The following is a 16,521-nucleotide window of genomic DNA, read 5'->3' on the forward strand; positions in this document are numbered from 1 at the left end:
GCTCTGTTAACCTACCATGATCTACTTTTTATCACAAGGAGAAAGTCACGAGACTCAAAAAAGAGTGGCAAGAATTCCGGTGTCTAACACTTGCAGACCGCTGACTGCAGACTAACCCTAAATCACACTTATTGTGAGCTAACTATAATAATAATAATAATAATAATAATAATAATAATAATAATAATTTATTACTTATTAGGCGCAAATTAACATCTGAATATGATCAAATGCGCCTTTTAACTTAAACTACTCCGAATAATTACAGTAAAATATACTTAAGAATACTTGAAATTAATAACTTAAAAAGTAGTCAATCTAAAAATAACAGGCAAAAGCCTTCCTAAATAAATAAGTCTTTATAATTCGTTTAAAAACCAAAAAGTCATCGATGTCTCTAACACTTGCAGGCAGGCTGTTCCACAATACAGGGGCAGCTGTTTGGAATGATCTGTTTCCCAGAGTTTTCTTTGTTTTTCTTATGGGCAACTGTAATAGTAGTTCTTCAGAAGAACGAAGCTGGTATTTACATTTATCCTTTAATCGAACTAAATTACAGATATAGGACGGCGCCAGTTGATAAATTGCTTTAAACGTTAAAACTAATATTTTAAACTCGATACGGTAAGTAACCAGTGCAAAGAAAATAAGACGGGTGTAATATGATTAAACTTCGGTGTTGAACATACGAGCCGGGCAGCACTATTTTGGATGCCTTGTAACTTATTTATGTGTATCGCGGGAACTTTATAAAGAAGACTATTACAATAGTCTAAGCGGCCAATAACAATGGAGTGAACAAGCGTATGTGCGGCATCGATGGTCACGAGGTACTTTCTGATCCGCCTTATATTGTAAATATGAAAAGACGCAGCTTTACATATCTTATTAATGTGTGGAATCATACTCAAGTTCTGGTCAAACAATGATCCGATAAGTTCCTAATTTAAGTTACGGGAACTATACTGCTCTCACCAACAGTAAGACCATCAATGTTCACTTTAGTCAGTTGCGCCCTGGTGCCTGTAATCATGAACTCCGTCTTACTATTATTCATGCGTAGTTTGTCCTTGATCATCCACGATCGTATAGCCTTTATGCACTGCTCCATTGCTTCAACTGCGTCATTTTGCGAACAAGCCAAGTCAGCATTGAATGAAAGATACAGCTGAGTATCGTCTGCGTATGCGTGCGATTGACAACCGTTGTAAAATGGGTGCCTAAACTTAAACACTGCTTATCAGCGCTATTTGTAGGTAGTCTGCAGTTATCATACACTCCAAGGATTTTTGGTTTTCAATTAAATGCCACCACTATGGCTGCCGCTGGTGTGCGTTTGTTTTGGAATGTGACGTCATGTGGTAATGAAGGAAGGCCGCAAAAAGCAAACCAGAACTGGCAGACAAAAGATACCGCTATTTTCTTTCAGTACATATATATTTCTGTTTAAAGAAGTAATAAAATCGGTTGCTTTCACTCAATTTGCCTGAGTACCCCGCCTAGAATACCTCTGCTATGTAATCACTCCTCCGTTTTCTTCATTTTTTTGTCACTAGACCACCACCAGTTAACTCGATTTGCCGCAAACTTTGTGCGGAAGATGAAAACGACATTTTTGCGTCCTAACGGATATTATATTGCTGAAAGTGGCCATTTTTGAATTGGAGACGTTGCCTTTCGTCACTGAAAAGTGGTAGTTTGTGATTAAAACACGGGCATGGGACACCGTTATGTATCGTATTCCGGGACTTGATTTTTTTGCATGTGGAGGGGGTCGTTATTGAATTTCAAAAAGGACAGACCCGCGCGTTTGTCATTACATTACTGCTCGAGTTTTAACTGTTAGGTAAGAAAGAATTTAAAAAGTGACAACTGGCGGCAACAAACTCAGATACGAGTTTAATTGGCTGGTACTTCAATCAAATTATCTGCAAGAGATGGGACTCGAAGAAAATAGCCTTCGTGAAACAAAACCCTTCTATAAACGGACGGCAGTGAGGTCGGTCGGTGACGTGCACTTTGTAATTGGGAGGAAATTGTCGAAGAAAAACAACAACTTCAGTCTCTAAATCCAATACTCTTTAACACTTGTATCAAGAGCCTGAGGAAGAGTCAAGTTGAAGGTTAAAGAAACAAGGAAGTACGTAACTAAAAAATGCCTCAGTGACGATAAAAGCGTAATTCTGGTTCTTAAAAACCCCAAATTGACGACATTAAGAAACGGCTGTACTGTTGTAACTCGTATGCCCCACTGAGATTTCGCCTATAATTTGTTTATTTATTTTACTTCGGATCGCTGGATATAAAGAAAAACGTCAAGTTTGAACTGTTTCTTTTACACGTAACTGGCAGTGTCTTCGGTACCGTTGAAAAAACGACTGTGTCCCCGTCGGGGGGGCTGGTAGTCTGGGAGTGTCGATAATGAAGACCGTTCAAGAGAGACAATTTCACGTGGCGGCTCACAGAGCACTTTTGAACTACTGGAAGAGAAAGAAAATATTGTGAAAAATACCATTGGAGAAAGTTAATGTTCGCCCTTTGTCATGTTTGTCCAATGGCTGTTATGGAACACACCAACCAATTTCAAATGTTGTCCATGGTATGTACAATATACAAATTTTGACGAGACACACTTTGATTTTAAACTTATACCCATTAACGAATACCATTAACAGTTTAAGTATTACACAAACACGATAATAAATGGCTTTCCTGGTCACAAACTTTGTTATCAACTGACAAAAACTCGTCATTTCCACGCATTCACGTTTTTACGGCGTGTTTTAGCGATGATTAATCCACGTTCTTTTTTCGCTTTGATGTCTAAAAAGAAATGACTGTCTTTTAGATGGCGTTTCCGTGGAAATAACAGCTGTTTATCACAATCAATATTTATTAAATAACGTTCAATTTGCTGCACCGAACATTTAACTCAGTTTTGAGTTATTGGTTGATAAGTGAAATATAAACTATGGATGCCTTTGATGTAGGTGCGTCGACAATATGAACGTTAAATTTCCGGTTCTTTCACTTTCCGATATCTTCTCTTTGTCTTTTCGGATGACTGCCTCTTACTGCACCGTGAAATTGTCCGGGGTTAACGCATGCGTAAGCAAACATTTATAACGTCCATATGCCGCCTTGTCGATCATACAGTATTTACACACAACCAGATTAAATTTCGGAGAGAGAGTGATTTAGAAATTCGAGAGGAAATGGCTTTCAACGCTCTAGTCACCTGCAGAAAGTCTGTTTGGTTTCTACTTGTTTGTTTAACATCTTTAGCTGTATCATGTCCACAAGGATGTCAATGCGGCGAGCAAGGAAGCAAGGTTTTTGTAGATTGCTATCAATTGAATGATTTGAAGAGCATTCCCACCGCTTCTATCCCACCAGCCACAAACATACTGTAAGTCTCGATTACTACCTTATGTTTTTTGTTTTACAAGAGATCGTTTATCATATGTCTTGTTATCGGCTTATACAGCGGCTTTGCCACCTGTCCAGCTGAGAAATGTTTTAAAAACATCGTTTATGAAATGAAATCCCGCTAGTGCGGTAACCTGACAAATCGAAAAATTCACTTGTGTCAATTTCCATCCGCTGTTGGTTATTGTTTACTTGACATTTCGACAAAAGCCAGTTTGGCATATTTGTTACAGTGTTTGAATATGCCTCCAGGAGTAAATGTTTAGGCAGAAAACAAGCAAGAACTGAACGAAGGATTTGTTGGCAATGAATCCGAGTTTATTAATTTAGCTCAAGAAAATATAACTTAACGCTTATAAATGATTTTCTTGAAATGGCTGGGTTTTTGTGACTAGTTCTTGGGTCTTCTTGGTGTGATAATTTTAAGGGTTAAGAAAATTCTATTCAGAGTTGAGTTGGTTGGACAAAAGCTTTATAAATCATCGACAGTTTTTAGAAGCTTCTTCCGAAATAAATTTTGAGAGTTTTGGCCGGTGTTGAGGATTGATTTGCAATCCTGCAGGGCCTTGAAATGTCTTTTTTTCGTGAATTACAACGTATTTGAAATTTTAATTCAGGTTTAAATATCGACGAGGTTCATATCTAGTTAGATTTATACCATACCAACTCAAGTGCGAACTTGCCATACCTTGCTCGACAAGAGTAAAGAACTCTCATGATTAGACATGATCAATGGGTCAAAAAACATGACAATACTTTTTCTCTCTCTATTCAGGATTCTGCAAGAAACCCAAGTCTCGAATATTCCGCAAAATGCGTTCACAGGATTGCATAACCTTGAAAGAATGTGAGTCATCAATAAGACTTAAATGTAAATTTAACTCTCATTGTGTTAATAATCACTCTCAGGTTCGCTTGATAACTTTTTGTTCTCGAGGAAGCCCTTGCTTGGTACAATGACAAAACCGGTCTCTTGGACAAGCAAACTATTACAAGATTCCTCGAAATGTACAAATCTAGGGATAACATGGTTTCATTTTAGATTTGTCCTTCACCTGAAACCTACAAGCTTTTTGTGAGATAACTTGCAAAGAGGGCAACATCAAGAAAATTATCATAAACCCAATAATGGTTTAGGTTTTATAATAAAGTCACATTGCATCCGAATGGGGCGTGTAGTTAAAAGTTTTGGAGGAAAGGTGCCATTTTCGACGATTTTACCACGAATCTAGTGTGAAAATACTTAAAAACCCACAAGCGCAGAATATTCTGCATGTTTCCAGAACGTCAGCTTAATTAAGGTTATATTGATTCTCTTTTTTTGTTCTTAAAATTCATTCAGAGTTTCAGACAGAAGATTGTTTACTCCGACTTAAAAGCGAGTGCGGCATACTTAACGTTTTTTATGAAGTCCTTACTAAATGTTGGTAGGAAACCTATGAGTATACGTGGGTTGCTTATTCATGGCAACCTGTTTCTGGATACCGTTTTTATTTCTTGACACCTGGAAAACGTTTTTTGCTCAGCCCAGTTAAACTTTTGGATTAGTCACAAATCGGAGTTAAAATATCAGCGTAGAGTTGATGGCAATATGTTTTAGTCAATGTCGTTATTATATCACTATTAACGAGCCAATTAATTAAGTTAGAAAAATACAACTTGTCGCCAGCTGCTTCGGGACGCGATCGGGTAGGGTCGGTCCAAAACAAGTTAGGATAAGGATGGCAATTTCATAACCAAATGGCCAATTTTAATTTTCAAATCATTGGGTTTTACTTCCAAATACACAAAGTATAATTTAAGATTTCTTAAACGATCGGACCGTAGGTCGTCACAAGAAATCGGCAATCTTTACACATCTTCATCTATACCGCCCCTTCAACCGCCACGTTCTACGTTTCCACATTCAGCAGTCTAACTCACTAGCTAAATGGGAACACTTTTATTGTTTGGTTACTTACTAACTTGTTTGGTTACTTATCTCAGTGAATGATCGCTAATGGCTTTGTTAATCTCGATCCTTACGGAATACTTAAAAAGCTACACGGTAAATAGGCTTTAATGATAGCTTTTCGGTAGCGTTTCGTAAAGTTTTTTTTAATTAATTCCCTGCTTGATCATTTCTTAATTAATTGAAAATGCAGCGTAGAAATTTAAAAAAAGATTACTGAGGCATGTAATAAGACATATTTTCGCCCAATTTTAGAGAGGTAATCAAACTTGTACAACAGGGTCAAAAAATTAGTAAAAACTTCGAAGAGCGATGAAACCCACCAATCAAGGTTTTGTTGAAATATTTGAGGATAATAGATTTAATCCCGGGTCAAATTCCACTAAATAAACTATTCAAACTTTCAAGCTGTGGAATGTTAACAAACAAAATAAGGATAGCTCACAGGCGCCCGAAAGCAAGGCCTCCAGCGAAAATAAACGTGATACCATCATGATATGAAAAGAACTTTGTTTATTTCAGCATATTCGAGAATAATTTGTCCCTGAAACGCGCGAGCCAGTATCAGGAGAATTACGCATTTTCCACTCAAGCGAGAAAATAACTGTCTGGTCCAAATGCAAATTATTTGATACTCCACTGAATTGTCCAAATTTGGTTCTTATCTTTGGCGGAAATACCTACAATCACTATTCTTGAGTATTGGCAGTATCTCTGTTGCGAAATTCTTTAGTTTCAAGCATTCGAACCGAACGCGAAGCGGTTGGAAAAGCTGTAGAAGTGATACAAATTACTAAACAGACGAAAAAACAATCAGGAATGTAGTATCTATTGAAGATTTAGCTTACCTGTGATCCTTATCCCCGATACATCGATTAATTCATGTATTCAAGACATCAATATGTATTAAGCTAATTTTAAATCAACACGTTTTTTAGCGAGTTTGTAATGGCGCCACATTCTAGACACAAGGAATCAATATAGTCTCTCCTATTTCAGAGAAACGCTTTCTGGCTCCCATCTGTATTTTCCCAGTTTTCCTGAAAATGTGCGTTCAAGATAGGCTTGAAGCCAAAGAGACGCGAAGGGCGCGCGCGGAAATGGAAATGGGAAAATTGGGAAATGGGAAATGGAATAGCGGTTTTGGGGCTCGCGATAACACCAAGGGTACGGGAAATTACCCTTTTCCATTATCCTTCGAATTCCTGTCACGGAGGCTAGAAAATTTATACTTACTTGGTCTTTATCCATGAGAATGGTAGTCATCTTTCCTCGTTGATGAGGAACAATGGTCGGCACGCTATACATATATTAATGATCAATCGCTTACAACGTAAAATGCTTTTTGTTTCCATTTACAGAAGCGTAGGTGAGAATCCGTTAGTAAGCATAGCTGGAGACGCTTTTGAAGGACTGACAAGTCTTGCCTATTTGTAAGTCCTTTCTGGCTTCTTTGTAGGAGTATTGAGAAGAAGTTATTGTTTATTAACATCACATTAGCCAAACAGGATTCAGATTAGGTTGACGAATTTATCCTGGATTTGTCTTAAATGGCGTTAAATGTAACCCCACCACTCCAACTGGGTTTCTTCACGATTTTCTTGTTAACGGGTTAACGCATGGATGTACACGGATTTACAAGCTTCAGCTTCAAGCTTTTGACAACAACACCTTGTGTAAATGTAGGACACTAACTTTCCTTTCAGTTACCATTGTTTCGCCTGCTTTTTCACGCAGATTTTTGGACAACAACAACTTGACTCAAGTGTCGGTGGATTCTTTAAGAGGAATGACAGCACTAATAAAATTGTAAGTGCAATTCTTATCCAATTTTTTATTCATTTCACCTTGAAAATCAAACCGATTTACACGGTACGATTTTTGTCGCATGCGACAAGCTCACGACAGGCCTACGACATGACCTACGATTGTCGCAGCGTTTTAAAACATGTTTTAAAATGCTACGACATTTTTTCTGACGTACACAACAATCGTAAATCATTTCGTGGGCCTGTCGTAATCCGTAGTCGCATGCGACAAAAATCTTACCGTGTAAATCGGCCCTTACAATCCAGTGAATGCCGGAGTCGGAACAGGCAGAAGCGGAAGAACAAGCCAATCACAAGGTGGAAAATTTGGCGCCAAAACAAAAGAAATAAAAACATGGTGGACGTAGAGCAGAATTTTCTTCTTTAGCTCCTTTTCCTCCTTATTTTGCAAGAGGCCTCTTTTCCCGCCTTTCGACACGGCAGATGCAGTCGCCATTTTGATTTGTGATTGTTTTCTTCGAGCCGCGAGAGACTCGGGCTTGGCGAACCGCCACACTGGGAAGATCCTGTACCATTACGAGCGTTCCATTCCAACCGGATTTTCCGTGCAAATGGTAAACGCCACTTGTTTTCACTGAATCGTAACTGACGGAGTCGTAAGCGGAATCGGAATGATTCTTCCGACACCGATTCCGTCGACCTTTTTGATTTCGCTTACGACTCCGATTTTTGGTTTTCACTAGATCTTACGCGCTCTTACGACTCCGACTCCAATTCCGTCGCTAGTAAAAACCAGCCTTAAAGGCGATTTTCCGAACAATTCCCGAACCAAAATGATTTTTTTGACCAATCATAACAGAGACGCTGACAATGCAATTAGCCAATTGCAACTCAAAGCCAGTCGCTGGAAAAAGCGCGCAGAAAAATCACAAAATCTTTTATTAGTTTCGACTCTCACTTGAAAAATGCTCTATCGATTAAATAAACTAAGCCTTTTCCTGTATTTAAAAGATAAACCCTCCTTTCTCTTCAGCACTGCATCCAGAAATAACTTGAATACACTTCCAGACGGTATATTCGCGGACACAGTCAATTTAAAGAAGCTGTAAGTTTACTGTTTTGCAATTATTTTCAGTTACACTAGAAAATCTATTTTAGCGCAACAGAGAGGAATCTAAACGACGTGGTTAATTATCAGTTTATGTTTTTTTTATGCCTGTTGGCCGGATACAGCTTATGGTTTCTTTTACAGACTCACCGCAGGCTTGTGCTGTCCATAACAAAACTCACAGCTACGCATGCAGACTTCAAATAGGTCCAGATTTCGTGTCTATTGACCGACAATTTTTTCTTTCTTCTCATCAGGCATCTTGACCACAACAAACTGACGTCAGTATCCTCCACTTTACTAACAGGTCTTACCAAAGTGGATTTTTTGTAAGTACTCAATCCTTATACACTGTACTGTATTTTTACTTCACAAGAAAAGGAACCTTTAAGAAAAAAAAGTTTAGGTATTTGGAAAGATTGCAAAGTAAACCACAAACGAAAAGAAGAGCCTTCTGCCCAGCTGAATGAAAGGGTAGAATGACGTCGTGGAATGCAATGAGTTAAAAGTGGTAAAAATTGTCTTCATGGGAACCTCCCCTCCTATTTAAAAAAGTTTAAAGAGAAGGAAATGATGTCTACAACCAAATTTGTTCAAACATTTTTTAGAGAGTAAGTCAGCCTCGTCCCTGGGGAGTAAAGCCGGGGCAACGAGGTTGAGGTTAAGTTATTTCGGAATCCGTCATCAAGACACCATGACAGCTTTTTGCAACCTCTAACTTGATTGGAGCGGTAGAGATGCAGCTCTGTTGTGTTTCATCATTGGGCCTTATTTCCCCGGGGGGGGGGGGGGACTCCAGTTGGCGACCGGGATCAAAATCAGGGATCTGGTATTTTTAAGGGCGTCTAAAAGGTTTTTGGGCCACCAAAGTCTGAGCTGGTATCTTTAAGTGTATCTTTACTGTCCTTGAAATTAATAGAGTGTGAGAATTATGACAAAACTTTTTTAAACTTTTCAAGCAGAGGGTGTTTGAAGTTGATGTCTCTGGAACGATTAAAAATGCTTAAAAATTATAAATTTGTTCATTTTTAGCTGGTCTCTTTTAGGAGTGAAAATCTTATGTTGGCACGCCCAACCTCGTAAGACTCCGGTATCTTTTAGGGGTATTTTTGAACATTTCCGACGATCATCCCCGCCCTACGATATATGGGATCTCCCCCGGGCCCTATTGTTTCTTTAGCATATTTCTTGCCCCTATTGCTTTTTGAACCAATCACAAGAGGCTTTGTAATAGCTGCGTCCTGGCCCTCATTTCCCGGGAGCCGCCATATTGTATAATTGTGACGTGTTATTACTGCCTTATTGTTCAGACACCAAGAAATTTTATGTAATTACTACAGGGCAATCGTGACACCTTTCAATCAATTAAGATGGCAGCCTCCGGAATTCAGTTTCTCTGATACAAACCCATTATTTGAAAACACTTCCAAAAATAGTTTATTTGCTCGGGTTTGCATTGTTTTTTTTTTGTTGCAGTGGAAGTTCCTTCCCTTTTCACATTTAATTTTTCCTGTAATTTTCACAAAATGTTTTGTCACTTTTTCAAATGCAGGGCAATGTCGAACAACATGATCTCCGACGTCAGTACAACTGCATTTAACTCAATGGCTTCAAGCCTTGTGCATTTGTAAGTCATTGTTTAACATTACCTCGCATTTCAGGAGCTCATTAAGGGGAACCACTATCTGCCATACTTGGCTTAGTAGTCAACCCTTTCCCGAGAAGATTTATTTATAGAACGCCCCCCTTGGGAGATTCAGTACACCCACTGTTGTAAAATCCACTCAAAACAGAGCCATCTCAGCGTCAGGAAAATATGATACTTTTCGCGGGAAAAACCTGTTCCTAAAAATAAATTTTAAATACTCGGGAAAGGGTCGTCGAGATCGAGCCTCCTGTCATGTCCATAGCAGAAGTAAAAAATCCATTGTAACTTTTCCGCGAGCTGTGCGTCAAAATCTCATGTAAGAATTCCGGATGCATAAAATTGCTTTGAATTCTGATTGGTTCACTATTTTCAGATGATGTGATTGGCCAGATATCACGCAGTAACAGATGATTTTATTAGATCCATCTAGGTCACTCATATTTTTGTTAAGGATTAGTGTCCAAATTGAAGCTTAATTATCTCAAAAATGCATGGTTACCCCCTCTTTTCGTTTTGGATACCAAGAATACTTACTTTCTCCGCATAGTTTTAAACTGCGCAAAAATATCACTGTATTGGTAAGCATCACCGATAGGAAACCCGACATCTCGAGATGCGTGCGCAGAAGGTATGCGCAGTAACCATAGTAGGCACCGTCCTTAAAAGGAACTTAATTAGCTGAACTAAATCGAAATAAAAAAGCGTCTGTTCATCACAGCAAGGTTTTTATTGGCAAAAAAAGTAAACTTTTTTTACTATGTTTCAGAAATTTAGACCACAATCGTTTGATGGAATTTCCATTCGACTCGTTGCAGAACTTCACCGCTTTGATGGAATTGTAAGTATGACGTCGGTGCACGTTAACCAGGAGCGTCAGAACATTCATAGGACGTGGATCAAAGTTGATTTAAATATTTAAGAAGCCGTGTTGGAAAAGAGGTTTATTATGGGAAGTTAAAGGCAAAGTTCTTTATTCTTCAGTAATTCCAACAAAATTCCCGCTCGATTAGAAGAAATGCCAATGAGTAGTGAACATCTTCGCTTCCTCATTTTGTTGTTTTGTGGTGTAAAAAGGGACTCCTTTTATTTTCCGTGCCAATTTAAGAGCGGGGAAACGCGGCCCGGGCCCTTTTATTAAAACTCGCGTATTTAGACGATGAGATTTGTAACTGAGCAGACTGTTCTCTTTGGTTTCATCTAGACATCTTGCATACAATGATTTCCAGGTGATTCCATCAACAGCCAAGACAACCTTTGACAAGATCGCCAAACGACACGGTCAGATGTAAGTATGCTTTTCAGTCAAGTTTACAAAACGCTGTCACATCAATGTAAATATATCAATTTTGGCGTTACCTTCTTTACAGGTGGATCTCCAATAATCCCTTGGTATGCAGCCAGGATCTCATGTGGCTTCAAACGTGGATGAAAAACAATAGTGCGATTGTGAAAGACCTGGATCAAGTCACTTGTTTAACGCCTTATGGGAACCTCAGCAAAGTTATCGACTTTGACTTCAGCATTTTAGGTTGGTTATGATGAATTCTTTTGACGCCTTACAAGAAGTTAGAACTAAAAAAATACTTCTCTCGACAGAATCTTGAATGCATTATCGAGGATGACCTTGGTAACAAAATACTTCTGACAAGGACCACGTTTTATTTTTTTGTTTTTGTTTTTTTCAGTTGCTCACCCATCTGAATCGCGAAAAGAAATCCTTGATTATTAGCATGTGTTGCATTATTTATCCTAGTCCCTGTTTGCTATCCTTTTGCTTTTACTTTCAAAGAATTTAAACCAATAATTGTCTTTGAATCATAGACAAGTGGACAATAGGAGAACTTAAGACCACTGGGACGGACGCAACCATGCCAACAAAACCATCAACCATGCCTTCACCTTTGACATCAACCACTTCACCAACTGCGTCATCAACGACTAGAAAGACCACGTCATCAATTGCGTCATCAGCTGCGTCATCAATGACTGAAGATACCATGTCATCAACTACTTCATCAACTGCGTCATCAACGACTGGAAGAACCACGTCATCAACTACGTTACCACCCACTACAGTAGGAAGGACCACGACTACATCATCTACGCAGTCATCACCAATTACAATCAAAGCAACAACGTTAATCGAGTCATTGCCAGACGGCGATGCAGTAGTGATGACAACCACACCACTACCAACTACATCACCAGCTACGTTGCCACCAAGAACGACGGCCTCTTTTAAAACTACGTCCTCGCGAATGACAAAAGTGATGTTATCCCCGACACCTTCGACCACAGCAGTAACAGATCCTCTTGGGGCGGCAACAGAGGAATCAACAGATGAGGCAATTACAAGTGAAAGGCCCACAGCATTGAAAAAAAAGAAAACCGCATCATCCAGTTATTTGTCTGTAACCCCCAGATCAAACGTTGATACTTCGGCAGGGACAGACGAAAAAGGTTAGAACGAAAGCCCTAACTAAACTTTTTCGAAGATGGCAGGGGCTAACAAGACAAGACTGTTTCGTTGCAATTGAAACTGGGCACAAAATAGCTTTTGGTTTATTTGATTTTAATATATGGCTAGTGTTTCTGGCCGATATAACGCGCGCTCTGATTGGCTAAGAACTGCTAAGAGCAGCGTAATGCCCACGGGCCGATTATGGATTATGCAAATTAGTTTTGTCTTCTTAGAACCGTTCTCTTAGCCATAATAAACAAGTCAATAACCTTGACTGTTCGGTCGTTACAGCAAAATCTCAAACCTCGGCCTAGCTGTATTGACCTAGCGACGGCAAGGCCTCAGTTTGAGCTGCAACGACCTCACTCTCGGTTATTAAGTAGTTAATAATAAATATGATAAATGCAATAATACCTAGTGCTGTGTGCATTAGGACCAACCAAGTTTGAAACTTTCAGTTTTCTTCTTTATTTCAGAGACCGCAGGCTCTACGAATACATTCTTCACTCGAAATCAAGAAGTCATTCTCTCCACGTCCTTAATTGGCCTTTGTGTTATCGTATGTGTCGCAATTATGTTGTATTTCTTCAAAACAAAAGTGTCACGTCGGAAACAGTAAGTATTTTCTTGTGATAAGTTCATTATTTTTTTACTTCCTTTTCCCCTCCTGCTTTAATCCATCTCGCAAGTAACAGTTTTTCTCGCGGTTGCACTGGAAAGAGCACGAGACAGTATGCATATGGCATAGTAGGCCTCTATCGCGCATGTTGCTTATTTATGCGACCAGGGCCCGGTTGTTCAAAAGCCGATTAACGCTTATCCCAGATTAAAAATTAACCAAGGAGTTTATTTCTCTACTCCCAAATGCTGTTCAAGGCTGATGTCCGGCAAAACTTTACATTAGAAGAAGTCAATCTTGTAAAACAAAAATAAGCAAAGAAACTTTCAACAAGAAGTTGAAAACATGGAAACAAAAGTTTACGCTAATCCTGGATTAGGTTAATCGGCATTCGAACAACCGGGCCCAGGAGATCAATTCTAATCGATCACGTTCTTCGGGCTGTTTGCACGGTCAGAGGAAGACTCAGAGAGTTAATGATCATAAGGGGTAGAACGTAAGGTACTGGCCCCAGTTGTTCAAAAGGTGTATAGCGCTATCCACCGGATAAATCACTATTCATTGGAAAGAGCAATTGGTTTCGCTATGACATATCCACTGGGTAGTGAAGCGTTATCCACCTTTTGAACAAGTGGAGCCAGGACGCCTTGCGACCACCATGTTGTTTTCTTGTCCCCAGTACAAGGATCTGCCGAGTGAGTGGTTTACATGGTGCTGGAATCTTCATATCTTTCAGCTAGGAAGATCTTAACGCTTTTGGGCAAAGTGCAATGTTTGGGATGTAAACGAGGAAAACATACGCCTCTAGGATTATCCTCTTTCGGAATCATCCCATGGCTATGATCCTGTTTTCCGGCATCATGTAAACAGCTCCTTAGAAGATGGAAACCAGAATTTCTTGAAGTTTTGAGTCAATGGATAGTGTTACCATGCACACCATGGGAAGTTCAGGCTTAAGGGGCCAGCGCAGAATAATTCGTGGCCTTACGTCATGAATGTTAGTTTTAGTACGGTCCATATCTAATGACATGAAATCAGAAAGGAACAAATATTTTGTTTACTGCAGTTTACAATATACACTTAATGTATGGTCCCGAGGGAAACAGTTTTGTTTTCCCTCGAGTCCTGATGTTTCCCTATACGAAGTCGAGGGAAAGATCAGGACTGGAGGGAAAACATAACTAACTAGTTTCCCGATCGAGAGACCATACATTAAGTGGTTTGTAATATATTTAGACTTTCCTTCAACAATCGCAGCAAAACATCCGGAGCGGGCTATAACTGCGGAATTGTATCGCGGTCGAGATACAATTGATCAGGGGCACGTGACCAAGAATCAACCAATCACAGTGCTCGTTTTGTTGAGTGAAAGTCTAGGTATATAACAACATTACTTATTCCCTTATTTTCTGTTTCTAGGTTAAGCATAAGACTGCCAGGAATGGTGTATGATAAAGTTGATATAGTTTGATTGGAAGCCTTACAGTTAATTCTAACTTCCATTCACTGCAACACCACTTGAATATGTCAGCGTCGTGTAAAGGCGAAAAGGAGCCTGGTGAGCAGCCAGTGAGAAAAGGAATGTATTCACTTCTCTGTGGAGAGTGTGTTCCAACCGGCAAAGAATGTTCACAATGGGCAAAGGAAATGTTCAAAGGATTCAGATGGCGAAATGGAAAAAAAGAGAAGGAATGAAACGATAAGCAATGTGCAGAACAACAAAAGAATTGTTTTCCCAGAAAACGGATAGTGACAATTAAAAACTGAATTTATTGACAAAATGACCTAAAGAACAGGTTACGAAAAATCACTCGAAAGTCAAGAGCTAGCGTTTGTCTCTTTAAATGCGTTAAATAATTACCACTGAAAAATGTTTTTATCCTAGAAAATGTTATAAGTTCATTTTCTTTTTAAAAAAAATGTGTATGTCAAACATACTTCAGAAAAATAAAGTTTTATCAAGTAGTTGATCCAGGCTAACAGGAGTGTGTTTCTATAACCTCCTCCCTACATCTTTCTTCTTAGCAGAAAGAAACATTCGGAAAGGGGTTTGACTTCAAATTAGACGTTAATGCGGGAAAAAAAAATCGAACCAGTTCCATGGCTCAGGAATAAAAGAAATACATTTGAAGTGCGGTTTATAGCCGAAAGATACAAGGGATTCTAGCAATAGACCATTTCACGCTCTCGAGGTCATCATGGGTTACCAATCAGAGCAACATGGTGGTAAATTCAAAGGTTTGCGTTGAAATTCTAAGCAAAAGAAACTCTACTTTTTAGACTTTCGCGTTCATGAACCAAACAAATAAGTTGAAGTTCACAACTGAGATTAACTGGAATTGGTATCTATTCTTTGGAATTCCTAAATATTGCTTTTTTGTCTCCATAAATTCTCTGTAATTTTGTGCCCTTGGAATTACGGGAAATGTATGGCAGAAACTTTGTTTAATAAAATAATTTTTACAATAGCCATTCCCTCCAACTTTATTCTGCCGCACTTTTCAGCACATATCTTCTGTTTTGGAAAATAAAAAACATGATAAAAACATCATGAATAATTTTCATCGTTTTGAACTTCCATCGAAGCCTTTTGAGTTTTATCTCCATCTTGCCCTGATTACCCATGATGCACTCAAGAGCGCGAACTCGCGCTCGTCTGTTGTCACTTACAGCTTCGTTGGAAGGGCATTGCAGTGGCATTGCAGTGGCATTGCAGTGGCATTGCAGTGGCATCGCAGAGGTCACTGCATCATCGGTTCGAATCCCGTTGAAGTCGCCTGAATTTTTCAGGTGTCTATTAAACGTGACAAAGTTCCGTGAAGTGCGGGTTTCCATGCGCCCAGCTTATGTTTTCCCTTTGGCAACATGAAAGCGTTTTGTTATACCTCCCAACTCAAATACGTTTTTTACGATTGGAGGAGAACGTGTCACGTGTCATGGGTCAAAACTCACTAACTCCCTACGGCGAACAAAACTCATTAACTCCCTTGGGAATCAACGAACTTTCCGAGTAGAATGTGATAAGGTCGTGCACCTTTGAAAAAGCGGCAAATTCCGTGTAAAAATCCGTGTATAGTTCTATTTTGAGTTGGGAGGTATAACAAAACACTTAATGACTGGACCCACGGGAAACAGTGAGTTTTGTTTCCCCTCGACCCTCAATGTTCCCCTCGGCGCTTGAGGGGAAACAAAACTCACTGTTTCCCTTGGGATCAGCCATTTAGTGCTTATTGTTCTAGGTATTTCCATATCATTTGAATGCTACATTATAATGCAAATAAAATACACAAAATCTTAATCCCGAGAGATTTGAATTGGGTACAACATTGTGAGTTACAAAACAAAAAAAGCAAGGTGACACGCCACAACATCAACCTTGGTGTGGCGAACATATCACCCATTGACGGAATGCATGCAAAAATGGCCGCCAACAAATTATTCTTTTGTCTTTGTGTTAATTAGCCTAACTAGCCTCGTTCACACGCGTAAAATTGAAAGAATTTGGGCTGTAAAACGAAGCTAGTTAGGCTAATTAA

At 39.2% G+C, this 16,521-nt stretch overlaps 1 protein-coding gene across 1 annotated transcript; it reads left to right on the plus strand.

Annotated features, from left to right (window-relative positions):
* Nucleotides 1-3,039: 3,039 nt before the first annotated feature.
* On the plus strand, nt 3,040-14,965 carry LOC138059143 (vasorin-like). Its single transcript, XM_068904675.1, has 13 exons — nt 3,040-3,409; nt 4,205-4,276; nt 6,742-6,813; nt 7,118-7,189; nt 8,183-8,254; nt 8,515-8,586; nt 9,810-9,884; nt 10,672-10,743; nt 11,107-11,190; nt 11,273-11,433; nt 11,727-12,365; nt 12,843-12,981; nt 14,405-14,965. The coding sequence occupies exons 1-13, from the start codon at nt 3,105-3,107 to the stop codon at nt 14,454-14,456; spliced, it is 1,887 nt and encodes a 628-aa protein (XP_068760776.1). The 5' UTR covers nt 3,040-3,104; the 3' UTR covers nt 14,457-14,965.
* Nucleotides 14,966-16,521: the final 1,556 nt, after the last annotated feature.

This window comes from Montipora capricornis, chromosome 8, assembly GCF_036669925.1.
Source record: "Montipora capricornis isolate CH-2021 chromosome 8, ASM3666992v2, whole genome shotgun sequence".
Taxonomy (NCBI): domain Eukaryota; kingdom Metazoa; phylum Cnidaria; class Anthozoa; order Scleractinia; family Acroporidae; genus Montipora; species Montipora capricornis.